The sequence below is a fragment of the Molothrus aeneus genome, unplaced genomic scaffold, assembly GCF_037042795.1.
Source record: "Molothrus aeneus isolate 106 unplaced genomic scaffold, BPBGC_Maene_1.0 scaffold_19a, whole genome shotgun sequence".
NCBI classification, from domain to species: Eukaryota; Metazoa; Chordata; class Aves; order Passeriformes; family Icteridae; genus Molothrus; species Molothrus aeneus.
The window spans coordinates 1813753-1829226 of NW_027098863.1; the positions used below are offsets into that span (position 1 = coordinate 1813753).

Consider the following 15474-nt stretch of genomic DNA (forward strand, 5'->3'; position numbering starts at 1 on the left):
CTGCTCCCAGACAAAATCTGCCATTACTGACAAGTCTGCCAGACCTTGGCCTAGTGAGGCTCTCACCGGCCTTCCAAACACTGGGACTCTCTGCTTTCCTTCCTATAGGAAAGAACTGTTCTCCTCCAGGCACCCATAAGTAGAATTTGGATGGCACCTCCAACATTCCCTATTGTGACAGACTGGCGGAGATTGTCGGCTCAAAACATTTTGTGTGTGGGGGAGGAAGGGTCAGGTCCAGCCTTGCCCTGCCCTGGAACCCCAGCCTTGCCCAGCCCGGGAACCCCAATCCCCCCAGAGCCTCTATCCCAGCCCAGCAGTGGCTGCCAGTCCCTGGAACAGCACAGGCAATGCTCCACAGCCACCTCTGCAGGCCCCAGCCCAGCTCCTGAGGGACCAAATGAGCCCAAGCCCCACCTGGGGGAAGGGCCCAGGGAGACCAAGGGGTATTGAAGGCTGACCACAAGGCAAGCACACATCTTGACCCTGGATCCTCTTGGAATTTCCATCTGAACAATGCTGGAATCCAGGAGTTGGTAGCTGTGTGTGTGCTTCTCTGTATCTTTTATGTCTTTCTCTCTCTATGTGTCTTCTTCTATTTCTGTGCTCCTGTAAATTTTGATTAACATGAAATTTAACAGGCTTAGAGTTTGTGAAGTTGAATGGGCCAAGTCAATGCTTTAAAAAGTGTTTTTGTTGGTTGAATGTTTGTCATAATTTGATATGAAAAGAATTTTAAAACGTAATATGAAACTTTTTGTGTCACTGACAATCTGTTAAACCACTGAGATACTGAACACGCCTCTGTGAAACACAAATGTTAAAGACGAAAAAACCCAGCAACCTCCTCTTTCTTTCCCAGTCAACAAAGAAGCAGCGGGCCCAGGCCCTGGTCCCCATCTCAACCAAACCAAACCAAACCAAACCAAACCAAACCAAACCAAACCAAACCAAACCAACCCTGCCATGGGCTGAGCCCCTTCTCTCCTCCCCAGGCCACCCCCATCGGCCCCATTCTGACCAAACCAAACCCCAACAACTCCCAAACAGGAAAACAAAAGAGGCTACAAAACCCCAGCCAGAACAAACCCAGCCACAGCTATTAAAAATCTCACCATTAACTCCCCTCCCCCCAACACAACTCAAACCAAAACCCCTACAACCTACAACCATACAAAATAACCCTACAACTAAAACACAAAAAAACCTAAAACCAACCAGAAAACCAATCTTAATACAACCCAACCAAAACTTCCACCACACGATGCCAGCAGGTCAGGTGTTAACTCTTTCAATACTTCAATCCTCCCATGAGTAAAAGAAAAAAAAAATACAAGCCTATAAAAAACCAATATAAAACCATCAAAGTAAGTAAAGAAGAAATTAAATCCTAAATAAAAAAAAAACAATAAAAAATATGTTACTCCTGAAACTAAAATCCTCTTATAAATTATAAAGAAAAAACCCTTTTTCTTTATAACACAAAAAAATATTTTTAAAAATTCAAATTTTTATCAAAGAAAAACCTCCATACTAAAATAAGCAAATGTTAAAATAACTTTAATTTCATAAAATGCTTAAACACGGGGAAAAAAAGTAATCCAGTATCTCCAAGAGATCTCTATTCCCAGAGTAAAAATAATTTTAAAAGTAAATAATAAAAACTTATACCTTTAAATAACTCATCTTTAAAACAATACCTCATAAGTCAACATGGCCCATCAACAAGCTCTGAAAAAGTTTGTAGGAATAAAAACAACTTCACAAGAACAAAGTTCCCCAGACTGGTGTTATCCATGACAAATATATGAGCCAAAAAAAAAAATTTTCCTCTTGTAAAAAAATCTTCACAACCTTAACAAGAAAAACTTCTCTCCCTAAGTAAACTAAATAAAGACAATTCTATAAATAGTAAACTAACTGGAAATTTTAAGTTTACTTTCTTTACATTGTCAGTAAAAAGAAAAAGTTGTAAAGAAAAAAAAGGGTTCTAAATAATTTATTTTAATTCTTACGACCTTTTTTCTCTATATTTTAAATAAAATTTTCTATATACCCTTTTAAAATTTTAGGCCTACTTTACTATTCTCATAATACAATCTCACAATAAAATAAATAGATAAATAATTAAACTGACACTAAAACCCCCCATACTCATCAATCCATTAATTAAGAAATGTCAAGAATAGAAAAATCTGAAATTAACAAACCAAAACCACTACAATGTCATAATAAACCTTTTGCCAAAGTTTCTCCAATTTTCTGAACTTCCCAGGGAAGGCTGTTTGGTTGTTTTGAGCTCCTAGAATCTCTTGTATTGGTATTTCTCCAGTGCACCTAACTCAGAGGGCACAAACAATTGTAATTCCATTTAAATGTCTTGTTGAGAGAGATGTTTGGGAGATGGAGTCAGGGCTTGTGTGTCCTGCTTGTCCCAGCCCAGGCAGGGCTTTCCCAGCCACATTCCACACTCCATTGCCCAGCTGGAGCCGCTGGTGCCTCTGAGTTGTGCTGCCCCAGCCCCAGGGACGCTCTCCTTGTCTGCCCATTCCCCCACGGTCTCTGGGCAGGGATGGCCTCAGTGGGGGCTGCTGACATCCTCAGCAACTTGGAGGCTGCTGCTGAATTTCACTGCTCCAGAGGCTTGTTCAGCCTTCAGCTCTTCAGTGCAGGAATTCAGTGTCCCAGGGCTCATTAACATTCAGAACACCTTAACAAGCCAAGCCTCTGGGAATCATTTGATTTTAATTTTCAAATCCTTTGTGGTTAAGTAGATCTCAGTAGTGTATTCAAACTAAATACCTGATATTCAAAAACACAGTGAGAAAAGATTTTTTAAGTCCTGTTTAGTTTTGCTTTCCTGTTAATTCATTGATATGTGCAATCTCCAATTGACACTGAATCCAAGTACCTCCTCATGAATTTTAAATAGATATGCAAATCAAGACCCTTCATGGCTGACAATCAATCAGACTCTGTCCCTACCCCCACCCCACCGTTTCCCCCATCCAAGCCCAGGCACTCAGAGCAGCCTTGTGCAAATCTGAGCTCCCTCCAGCCCAGGCTGCACCTGCAGCTTTCAGCTCCTTGGCTCCAACTCCCACCTGCTTTCCTTAGAGAAGGAGCTGCTCGAGACACAGAGGGATGTTCAGTTCTTATCAGCCAGCAAAGCCAAGGGAAGGCACAGCTCCATCAAATGCAAAAGTCTTTTTTCTCCCTGGCTCTGCCCCAGATCCCCACAGCCTGTCCTGTTTCCTTCATCCCTGCATTTCCAGGGACTCTCTGGGACAAGGGTGCTCTGCTCTGGCTATGGAGAGAGGTCCAAGTGCCACCACTGGAGTGGGAACCACAACTCATCAGGTTTGTGTCCTTTGGGGATCAGCAACTGCTGAGACTCAGAGGAACACAAAGTTTCTCTTCATGGCCAACAGAGCACAGTTGAACAGGACACAATTCAGTAACACTCATGCTCTTCCCTGAGCTATGTGCAATGTCCCAGCAGTGCCTGTTGAGTCCACCATCCACAAGTGATTTCCATCCTAAAAGTAATTTTAGACAAAATGTGCTCCTGTTACAGATATAAACACAATTAAGTTCTTGTATCAGAATGCTCATCCTGGAGTGGGGGCAAAACAGCTCCAACAATTCCTGATTTGCAAAGCTGTCAGTGGTGGATGGAGAAGGGAGGTCAGGCTGCTCTTGGTGCTGAGGAAATGCTGAAAGCAGCCTGACTCATTTCATCTCCTCCTGTCCTGGCTGATCTCCCCTCTTTCCCCTTCCACCCATTGGCTTTTGTCTCCCACCAGGCCCCCGGTGAAGAGCCTGGCTCTGTGTTCTCCATCCCCTCCTCGCTGGCACTGCCAGGCTGGGATGAGGAGCCCCTCAGCCTTCCCTGCTCTGGGCTGGACAAGCCCAGCTCCCTCAGCCTCTGCTCACAGCCCAAGGGCTCCAGCCCCACCTTGGAGGCCCTTCCCAGGCCCTGCTGCAGCTGCCAGACATCTTTCCTGCCCTGGGCAACCCAACCCAGGCCACAGTGACCTGGAGAATCCCCGTCCTTGATGTCCTGGTCACACAGCCCTGGCCCCTTGTCCCCATGTCAGGCTCTGGGGTGGATCCTGTGGAACATCCTTTGCTGGAGGCTGTGGCTCCAGGTGGGCCGGGGGGATCCCGGGGGACAGGGACCCCGCTGGGCATGGACAGCATTGGACTTGTTGGGAGAAACTGTGAGGGGGAGCTGGGGCAGAGTGACCAACCCAGTGACCTGACACAGCCCTGCTGGGATGTCACAGAGCCCCTCTGGGATGTCACAGCCTGCTCTGTGAGCTCACAGCTCCTTCTCTAATGTCACACAGCCGGTCTCTGATGTCACAGCCAACTCAGTGATGTCAGTCTGCTCTGTGATGTCCTAGTCTGCTCTGGGATGTTAGACCTCTGCCTATTGATGTCACAGAGGCAGTCTATGATGTCATAGCTGATCAATGACCTCACATGACCCACTCTGTGATGTCATAGCCCACTCTGTGACCTCATGTTACCAGATGATCAATTGTCTCCACCAGCTGAGCTCACACCTGGAGCTTGTTCTCCACATCCCCAGGCCTATGGAAACCACACAAGGCCCATTGTGTGAGAAGGGGAACTGGAAGTTCAGCAGCCTCAGTGTCCTGCCAGCTCAGCCAGACCCACTCGAACATTGGGGTTTTCAAGTTTTCAATATTCTGGGTAAGAAAGAGAGGCAGTAACAAAACTTGTACACAGGAATTAGGAAGGGCAGACTTTGGCCTGTTCAGGATGCAGATTTGGGGAGTACCAAATCAGGTACTGATTCTTTTAAGGGAAACAGCCCTTAAAAACAAATGGGGTCCAGGAAGGATGAACACATTTCAAGAAAGTAAACTTAAGGGGGAAGGAGCAGCCTGTCCCAGTGTGGCAAAAGATGAGCTGGTGAGGAAAAGGACTGGCCTGGCTGCCAATGGAGCTTCTGTGGGAAAAGGGGAAAAAGGGCCAGCAACTCAGGAAGCATTTAAGGATGTTGTTAGGTTATGCAGAAAAAAAAGTTGAGAGGTGAAAGCTCAATTAGAACTTAACCTGGCGGTTTCTGTATAAAGAATAAAAAAAGTTTTTAAAAAAAATTTATAGCAAAAGGAGGGAGAAGGAGAACCTCTATTCTTTTTTATTGATTGCAGTTCAGAATAGAGAAACTGAAGATAAGTAAAAGACTAAGCTACTTAATATCTTGTCAATTTTCAATATTAGGACAGGCTGTCCTCAGGAAGTGTTCTCTTGAGCTGGTAGATGGGCACAGGGAGCAGAACAGCCCCCTGGAATCCAGGAGGAAGCAGTTGGTGACCTGCTGAGCCACTCAGATGCTCACAGGTGTATGGGAGCAGATGGGATCCATCCTAGGGGGATGAGGGAGCTGTGGATGAGCTCCAAATGGAACCAGGGAGTGCTCCGTGACACTCTGGGCCCTTGTGGAACCACAGAGGCCATTGTGACACTGCAGGGCCTCGTGTAACCCAGGGGTTTCACCATTCTGACACTGCAAAACCAAGGAGACCATTGGGAGACTGCAGGGCCCAGTGGAACCAAGGGGCTGTTCTGACACTGCAGGGCCTCATGGCACCAAGGGGACATTGTGACACTGCAGGATCCTGTGTAAACAAGGGGCCACTCTGGCACGATGGGGCCTCAAGGAATCTGGAAGAACGTTGTGACACTGTGTGGCCTCGTGGAAACAAGGAGTTCATTGTGACACTGAGGGGACTTGTGGAACCACAGAGACCATGGTGACAGTGTGGGACCTCATGTGACCATGGGGCCATTGTGACACCCTGGGGCCCCATGGAACCAAGGGGACCATTGTCACATTTTGAGGCCCCATGGAACCAAGGAGACCAGTGTGACAGTGTAGGGCCTGGTGTAACCAAGAGGCCATTGTGACACTGAGGGGCCCCATGGAACCAAGGACATCGTCGCAAATGTCACCAAGCTGGGTGTGAGTGTTGATCTGCTGGAGGGTCGGAGGGCTCTGCACAGTGACTTGGACAAGCTGGATCCAGGGGATGAATCCAACAAGGTGAGGTTTAACAAATCCAAGGGCCAGGCCCTGATATTTGGCCCCAGTGCTACAGGCTGGGGACAGAGTTCCAGGACAGCAGCCAGGCAGAAAGGGACCTGCAGGGACTGATGGACAGCAGGCTGGACATGAGGCAGCAGTGTGCCCAGGTGGGCAAGAAGGCCAATGGCTCCTGGCCTGGATCAGGAATGGTGTGGCCAGCAGGAGCACAGCTGCTGTGCCAGCACTGATCTGCCCTCAGCTCTGCACACAGACGTTGCTGCTGCAGCTCCAGAGAAGGGAACACAAGGGCATCTCTGGAAAAAACTCTGCTGGGAGATTCTTTAGTTCCTTTAAAGCCACATGTAGTGCAGCCCCTCATTGACACAATCTGTGGCTACAGGGAAGATGGAGAGAAACAAAATGAGAAATGGCAAACCCAATGGCTTTTCTTTGTAGACAATATTAAAAAACTGAAACATGGGGAAAAAAAGAACAAACCCACAAACAAACCCAAAAGAATTGTCAAAGGTGATTTATATTACATGGCCTGTCCCTGCTGCAGCCCCGGCACTGCCACCCCCAGGGCTGTGCCCGGCCCCGAGAGCACTCAGGCCCTGCAGCAACACCAGGGCCACCAGGGCAGCGGGGCAGGGCCACGGCAGCAGCACCGGCAACACCAAGTGCTGCTGCTGCTGCTGCTGGGCACAGCTGCTGGGCCAGCACTGATCTGCCCCAGCTCTGCACACAGACATTGCTGCTGCAGCTCCAGAGAAGGCAACAAAAGGCCATCTCTGCAGAAAACTCTGCTGGGAGATCCTTTAGCTCATTTAAAGCCACCAAGAGCACAGCCCCTCATTGACACAGTCTGTGGCCACCAGGAAGGTGGAGAGAAACAAAAGGGGAAATGGCAGAAACAATAACATTTCTCTGTGGACCATATAGTCAGGCTTGACAGCTAGCTTACAAGCAAAGCTGAGTTAATAGATGAAATAACAATTGATGATTTTACAGTGTATCCATAGCAAGAAAGAAGAAAAGGATTAGCATGGGAATAGATTAGAAAAGATACATGTACATTTTTGTTAGGTAGACTAGATGCATATGTAGATGTGTATGCATAGCTTATTAACTTTCTGTAAAACTTTTGCCAATTATATTGATACTAATAGCTTTGTTCTAATTAATATAAGTTATTTTGATGTAATCAATGACTTAAAATGATGTTTTCTTAAAAGTATATAAACTAGAGAACATGAAATATAAAAACATTTTCTTCTTTGACCCTAATCACGTGTGTGTAGGTCACATCCAATCTAACAGTATCAGACAAGATTAATAAAGTAAAACAAAGAAAAAGAACGTCCAAAATGAAACCAACAAGAAGTATCAAAAACAACTTTTATTACAAGTGATTTGCAGAAATTGGTCAGCAGTTTAATGTTTCCAAAAACCATCCAGTCATCAGTCTCCACACTGCAGCCTTGAGCTCCTGGTTCCTCAGGCTGTAGATGAGGGGGTTCAGGGCTGGAGGCACCACCGAGTACAGAACTGACAGGGCCAGATCCAGGGATGGAGAGGAGATGGAGGGGGGCTTCAGGTCAGAAAATATGCCAGTGCTGAGGAACAGGGAGACCACAGCCAGGTGAGGGAGGCAGGTGGAAAAGGCTTTGTGCCGTCCCTACTCAGAGGGGATCCTCAGCACAGCCCTGAAGATCTGCACATAGGAGAAAACAATGAACACAAAACAGCCACATGTTAAAGAGATGGAAAAGACAAGTAGCCCAAATTTCCTGATGTAGGATTTGGAGCAGGAGAGCTTGAGGATCTGAGGGATTTCACAGAAGAACTGGCCCAGGGCATTGCCATGGCACAGGGGCAGGGAAAATGTATTGGCTGTGTGCATGAGAGCATTGAGAAAGGCACTGGCCCAGGCAGCTGCTGCCATGTGGGCACAAGCTCTGCTGCCCAGGAGGGTCCCGTAGTGCAGGGGTTTGCAGATGGACACGTAGCGGTCGTAGCACATGATGGTCAGGAGGGAAAGCTCTGCTGACAGGAAGAACACAAAGAAAAAGACTTGAGCAGCACATCCAGTGTAGGAGATGTTGCTGGTGTCCCAGAGGGAATTGTGCATGGCTTTGGGGACAGTGGTGCAGATGGAGCCCAGGTCAGCGAGGGCCAGGTTGAGCAGGAAGAAGAACATGGGCGTGTGCAGGTGGTGGCCGCAGGCTACGGCGCTGATGATGAGGCCGTTGCCCAGGAGGGCAGCCAGGGAGATGCCCAGCAAGAGGCAGAAGTGCAGGAGCTGCAGCTGCCGCGTGTCTGCCAATGCCAGCAGGAGGAAGTGCCTGATGGAGCTGCTGTTGGACATTTGCTGTGCTTTGGCATGGGGATCTGTAAGAAAAGTAATCATGGAATAGTTGGGTTTGGAGAGGACTTGAAATCTCCCAGCACAGGCTGGGGGCACTTTCCCCCCACTGCCTGCCCAGGGCTCTGCTGCCTGGAGCTGTCCCTGCCAGCAGCTGCTTCCCTGTGCCCAGGGCTGGGCCCTGCCAGTGCTGCCAGAGCCCAGCCCAGCCCTGGGGGCTCAGCTCTGCCCTGCAGAGCCCTCCCAGCTCAGGCACTGCCCAGGGGCAGCTCTGGCTCTGCAGGCTCTGATAGAAACATGATAAAAACCTTGAGGTATTGGAAAAGCGACACTGATGCTGCCCCTAAGGGCTGATTTCTTTCACTGACTGGTTTTGTAAGATCTGAGAAAAAAAATTTCTCTACCTGAACTGAGGGATGAATATCTGTTTGCAATTTCCCATCCATGCAACCTAGAGCAGTAGATTCATAAAGCAGGATTTTCCCTTTTATTCAGGTCCTCCCTTGCTGTGCTCCCTGTATAATCTACTTGGAAATGTTCTGCAGTTCAATGCCATGCTGGGAGCAGTCCTGAACAATGCTGCATCCTCCCCACACAAGGAGAACACTCCCAAGCCTCACCAGCTGTCTCCTGCCACCCAGATCTTGTCCCCCAGTGCGGGGAGCAGCTGCCAGGGCTGGCTGAGAGCTGTCCCTGGCAGGCAGCAGAGTCCCTGCCCCAGCACAGAGCCCTGGGCTGCAGGACCCTGCTCTGCAGGACAGCCCTGGGCACCCCTGGCTGCTCTGCACAAGAGACAATCAGAGAATGTACTCACAGGCTCTGCAGGCATTGGCATGTTCCAGCTGCAGGAGATGGCTCCAGGAGCTGCAGCTGCACTGTCCTGCAGCCAGAGGTTCCTGTGCCAAGGGCTGGCAGTGATTGTGCCCCAGGCACTTCTCAGCCCCTTCCCAGCCCTGACTGATTGAAGCTCTCTGTGCCCCGGGGCTGTGCCCGGACTGGCTGCAGGCAGTGCCCCAGCCCTGCTGGGCTGGCAGAAGAGCTGTTCATCAAGAGAAATGTGCTTTTGAAGCTCTTCTTGGTGAGCAGGAGCTGCCTCTGGGCCAGGAGCCCAGCCCAGCTCAGCAGCGCAGACACAGCACAAGGACTTTAATCAGCCTCTGGGGCTTTGTGCTCAGGCCCTGAACATCATTCCCTGAGAGGGAGCTGAAGAAACCTCTCCAGAACTCCAAGGCAGAATCCAACTCCAAAGTTTCTTGGACTTTTAATGGGTCCCAGAGAGGGACACGACTGAGCAAGTGTCCCCAGGCCCCAGGCAGAGCAGAGAACTGCAGGCAGTGATGACAGGTGGGGACAAAGAGAAGCCAAGTCTTGGTGCCCTGGGCCACAGCAGGGTCTGTGCCACCAAGGGCTGGGAGGAGACACCTTGTCCTGAGGCCCTGGGGCCTCCTGGCACAGCCCCAGCCAGGCTGGGCACTGTCAGCCCCTTGTCCTGCCCTCAGCATCCCCCCCTAGCCCACATCCCAGTGGCCTCAAGGATCTGCTGCAAGGAGTCCCTGGGGAGCCTTGCTCAGCAATGGCCCTGGAGGCTCCTTCATGCTCCCTGCAGGGACTGCAGGTTTTTCAAAGGACTTTGGGCTTGGCTTTTGCCTTGGAGTCTCTGAGAGGTTTGTGCAATCATGGCCTCCAATTATCTGCTGTAATTAGTCCCTGGAGAGGCTTTGTCAGTAACAACACTCAGTGGGGCTCATTAATGCTTCAGGGTACTTCAGTTATTTCAAGCTACTTGGTGCTTGCATTTTGTCCACAGACTCTGTGAGAAAGATTGTGCAGTTGCAGCATCCAATTATCTGCTTTAATTAGTCTCTTGAGAGCCTTAATCAGTAATGATAATCATTGAGGTAATTAATGCTTCAAGATACTTCAGTTATTTTAAGGTATTTTGTTTTTTCCTTTTGATACAGACTCTGTGAGAGGTTTGTGCAGTCATGGTCCTAATTATCTGCTTTAACAAGTCCCTGGAGAGCTTTGTACTGACACTCAGTGGGGCTCATTAATACTTTGAGATACTCAAGGTTTTTAAGGTACTCCGGATGTTCCTTTTCACTCTGAGTCTTTGAGAGGTTTTTGTGCCATCCTGGCTTCCAATTCTCTCCTCCAAGGAGTCCATGAGGAGCCTGTGTTGACCTCAGTGGGACCCATTCATGCTTTGAGACACTTTGGGGTTTTTCCTCTGACTTTGACTCCTGGAAAGGTTTGTGCAATCTCCTCTCAGGCCCTGAGGTTCCAGGGCTCAGCTTCAAATGCACCACGGGGCTCCTTAGGACCAAGATAGTCCTGAAAAACCATGGCTCTGCCTTGATTTCCCTCTGCTCTGGGGCAGTTCTTTAGGAAGATTTCCTGCTGCAGGTATGGAAAAATATTTCCCCATTGCAAACAGACATCCTCCTCAAGTGTGTGCCAAGCCCAAGCTGCCACCAAGAGCGCTCCAGACCTGCCTGGGCCAGCTGTGAGGGTGGATCATCATCCCAACCTGCACTGAGCCATTGCAAGGGACTGTTGCCATGGACACTGCACTCACCCCACTGCTGGCTTTGGGTGCCATGGCAACCCCCATCAGTTCAGGTTTCCTTGGAAACCAGCCCAAGGAGCCATTTCTGCAGCCAGGTTCCATGGCCCCTTGCCTGCAGAGCTGTTGCTGCCCTGGGCTGCCATGGCAACCCTGAGGACAAAGCGGTGCCGGGGCTGTTCCAGGTACAATTGCAGTGACACTCGTTGGTGACACCAGGTGCCATGGCAACGGCCACAGGGACCCGTTCCTTAGATTGGTGCCAAGGCAACCAATGCCCGGAGCCAGACCATGCTCAGGGCTGGTGTCAGTGCCCAGGGCCAGAGGGGATCCCTTGCTGGGGGCTGTGCCATGGCCACCTGCCCTGTGCCGCGCTGGCCGCTCAGGCACCAGGAACCAGCAGCCAAGGGCACTGCCAGGGCCAAAGGCCAGGTCAGCCAGACAGAAAGGGGCAGCGCTGGGCACTGTTTCCATGGCAACCGGCACTGGGGGGACACCTGGGTCACCTGGCCTGGCAGTTGCCATGGAAAGCCCTGGCAGGCACTGAGGGCACAGCCCCTGGCACTGAGACACTGCTGGGCCGGGTGCTGAGCACAGGGCTGAGCACGCAGAGATGGTTTTGTTCTTGCTGAGCTGCAGCACAGCCAAGGCCTGTCCTGCCCCTCGTCCAGCCACGCTGGGGAGGGGCTGGGGCTGCGGGGGAGCTTGGCAGGGGACACAGCCCAACTGACCCCGGGCATAGCCCAGACCAGAGCACATCATGCTCAGGGTATGAAGGGGGGGAACAAGGAGGAAGGGGCAATTTTGGAGGGAGGGTTTCTGCCTTGCCAGGTAACAATTAGGCAAGAGGGGGCCCTGTTTCTCCAGTGGGCAGGGTCACTACCAAAGACACAGACACCAACTGAAGGAATTGTGTCATTTATATCATGCACAGCTGCAAAGAATTACAAAAGGATAAGCTCAGCAAAGCACATCATCATTAGCAAAGAATTACAAAAGAAGCTCAGCAATCCATCAGAACTCATCATTACATTTTGATGACTAACCCCTTGGTGAAACACTAGAGGTGTTTGTGGCAGACAAAGATTCTGGCTGACTATCAAGGTACAACTTACAGACACCAGTAGTACTTTAGTGACACCGTTCTTCATCCATTTTTCTCAATCTCATTCAACTTAGGAACAAGAATTCTGTTGTCCATGGAGCTGGCACCATGGTAATTCCAGAATAATGCCCCCAGGCCCTTTGCTGTTCAGCTTTACCATGCTGTCTGTGGCCAACAAGGCCTGGGGGGGCCCTTTCCCCTCTGGCTGGAAGGGGCCGGGTCCCAGTCCCTGAGGGGCACCCGGGCTCCTGGATGCAATTCCTGTGCAAGTCCCTCAGTGTCACAGCAGCCTTCACATGGAGCCCCGTGGATCAGAGCATTTCCCAAAGGGGCCCTTGGGGCAAACAGGGAGATTTGGTCTGGCAGGATGTGGAAAACAATATCCTGTCAGATCTACTTGTTCTCACACAGAACGCTTGGCTGCAGGGACACATTCCCATTGTTCCTGCCCAGGTTTCAGGACTCAGAGTTGTCTTTCCCAGGAGCTGCTCCTTCAGCTGCCTCGGGAGGGCCTTTTGGCCTCTGGACCCACACTCTGGCTCCATTATTAGGGCTGCTGGATCCAAACCCTTTATCTCCACAAACGGTGGTGATTGCAGGTGGATCTCTTTTTTTCACAATCCTTCTTAAAATTGCAATATTGATAACTGTGCTACCCTGTCATGGGGTTGACTAATCCAATCCTGGTCACTATTGTTTAACACAATTCCTTTAATTTCTCCTGGATATCTGCAACAATAATTCCTCCTCTCATGACATGACCACTTTGCAAGGCCAAGCTCGAGTGAGCAGTTATCAAACCAAGGTGTCCTGGAGGAATCTGAATTCCTGTTTCAGTATTGATGGCTCTCATTTGCTTTGAATTTCTCCTAATTAATTCCAATGCATGAAGGCCCAGCCCTGCAGCCTGTGGGCTGGCCCTGCCAGGGGCCATCACAGCCAGAACAATTTCCCAGGCCGCCCAAGTCTCACTGCCCATGGTTGGATTTGCAAACTGGGGGCAGCCGTGCACAGCCAGGGGGTTTCCATTTCCCCAGTGGGCCATTGTTAAGGGCATGGAGCACATCTGGGAGATGGGTTCTCCATGGGCAAAGGTTCCCATCTCCTCATTTTTTCAACTGCTTTTTAAACAACCCCTTCACCCTTTCAACCAATCCTGCAGCTTGTGCATAGTCTGGTACATTAAAAACCCTGCAGGCTTAATCACTGAATTTTTCACAGGAACAGACAAAGCACTCTGCATCACAGTATCAGCACACCCTGTAAAAACAGCCAATTTCCTCGCTTCCTCCATTTTTCACTGTATACAATCTCACAAAGTTGACCAGTGATATTGGGGTCCTGGCCAATCCTGTTCTGTAGGGTATTTAGTGTTACATCCCTGAGCAGCCAAAGCTACCGAATTAGTATTGTCAGCACTACTTCACATTATTATAACTTTATATGTAAATAGTTATATAGAAATATTGATATAGATATAGATTTGGATAGATATAGACATATATATATAAAAATCCATAAATAGATATTAAGATCCAATTATCCTACAAATATGTATATAGTTATTTATTATATTGGTATTTCCCTTGCACGAATGCATCTGAGCTCAGGATTAAATCCTTCTCTTGCTCCGTGTGGGAGCATTCCAACAATAATTGTTCCTTCTGAAGGTGCTGTTTCCAATGGACTCTTAACAAATTCATCTTTGTCTGCCCAAACCCACAAGTTCTTTTCCTTTTCCATGTGCAATTTTTGGATGCATTTGAAGCCATCCAGGGGTTCAGCCTCTTTTACCCGACTGCCTCACTGCTCCCACGGGGCTCCAAACTCAGCCCACTCCAGAGCCAGGGAACTCCAGGGAAGGGCTTCCCATCTGGGAATTTCTGATGGCACTGATTCCTCACATTGACACTGAACAAGTGACATTTTTTTGGGATCTGACCAGACTGTGCCAGTTTTGTTTTGCCAGTGGGCAGGGTCAGCACCAAAGACACAGACACCAACTGAAGGAATCAGTGTCATTTCCTGCAGCTCAAAGCAGCAAAGAATCACAACAGGAGCAGCTCAGCAATGAACCCAACCATCCCCACCAAAGATTGCAGCAGTGATTGAGAAAGATCCACCCCAGTTACCCTCAGCCTTTACCATCACCCAGATCCACACAGCAGCTGGGGAAGCTGTCACAGCCAAGGGCTGCAGAGCCACTCCTGGGCACTGGCAATTCCTGCAGGAGCCTCCAGCCACAGGTGAGGCTCCAACCCCGCTGGGAGAGGGCCCAGCTCTGACAGTGCTGAATGGACAAACTGACAGAACTTCTAGTGTGGCAACATCTGGTTTCATCCTCTCTTGGGTTCCTCCCAAAGGCTGGCCAGGGCCCCAGGAGGAACCAAGGGAGGTGACTTTGACCATTCAGCCCCAAACAAGGCCAGATGTCAGATTTCATGGCCTTGTCTGGCTTCTAAATACACAAAGGTCAATACATGTTTCACTAATGAGTGGCTACATCTATCACAGTGCTAATGACCATGCATATTTCATTAGGGAGCAGATACAAAGATAACCTTTGGCTGGAAGGTTCATCCAGAGGCCACCTTTGGCTCAGGGCCTGCTGTTCAGGCCTCACTCAGGGCTGGTGTCCAGGCCTTGGCACTCCAGGGACGTGGTTTAGTGCTGGGCTTGGCACTGCTGGGTGAGCGGCTGCACTGGGTGAGCTCAGAGGGCTTTTCCAACAGAAAGGATTCTGTGATTCCATTATTCTATCCACTGCATTCAGCTGGGGCTATTTTAGCAGCATTACTTTGCTCAGAAAGTCTCCTCTTGCCCAGCTCCTGTGGCCTGAGGCTTCAGCTCCTTCAGCTGCTGGTGCTGAGCTGCTCATGCTGAACGAGACGACTCGGAGAGAAGAACACAGTCCATCCAACTCCTTCTGGGACACGGAGAGGGGAGGCTGTGCAAACAGGAGCATTGTTTGCTGTGGCCTCCTCTCTGCCCTTCACGCCTTTCAGTGCTTTGAACCAGCCCAGAGCTTTCTCCAAGAGCGCAATGGAGCAGCTGTTCCTGCTCCTGGCTCTGGCTCTCTCCAGTCTCTGCCCTTGCCTGCTTCTGTCCCTCATGTTTATCTACATATAAAATTATAATAATGTGAAATAGTACTGACATTACTAATTTGGTATCTTTGGCTGCTCAGGGATGTAACACTAAATACCCTACAGAACAGGACTGGCCAGGACCCTAATGTCAGTGGTCAACTTTGTGAGATTGTATACAATGAAAAAAGGAGGAAAGGAGGAAATTGGCTGTTTCTGTTGAACAAGCATGGTTTGATTAAATGCGGTAGTTATCATCTTTTGCACCATATTCTGCAAGCATATACAAAA

The 15474-nt window shown here is 49.4% G+C and overlaps 2 protein-coding genes across 2 annotated transcripts in view; one reads left to right on the forward strand and one right to left on the reverse strand.

Moving 5' to 3' along the window:
• Positions 1 to 15474, forward strand: part of LOC136569716 (zinc finger protein 345-like) — a 183217-nt gene that overhangs the window by 82641 nt on the left and 85102 nt on the right. The gene's annotated exons all lie outside the window — the stretch shown is intronic.
• On the reverse strand, positions 7488 to 8429 carry LOC136569727 (olfactory receptor 14J1-like). The gene is given in 1 exon segment (XM_066570098.1): positions 7488 to 8429. A coding segment is annotated over 1 exon segment (942 nt).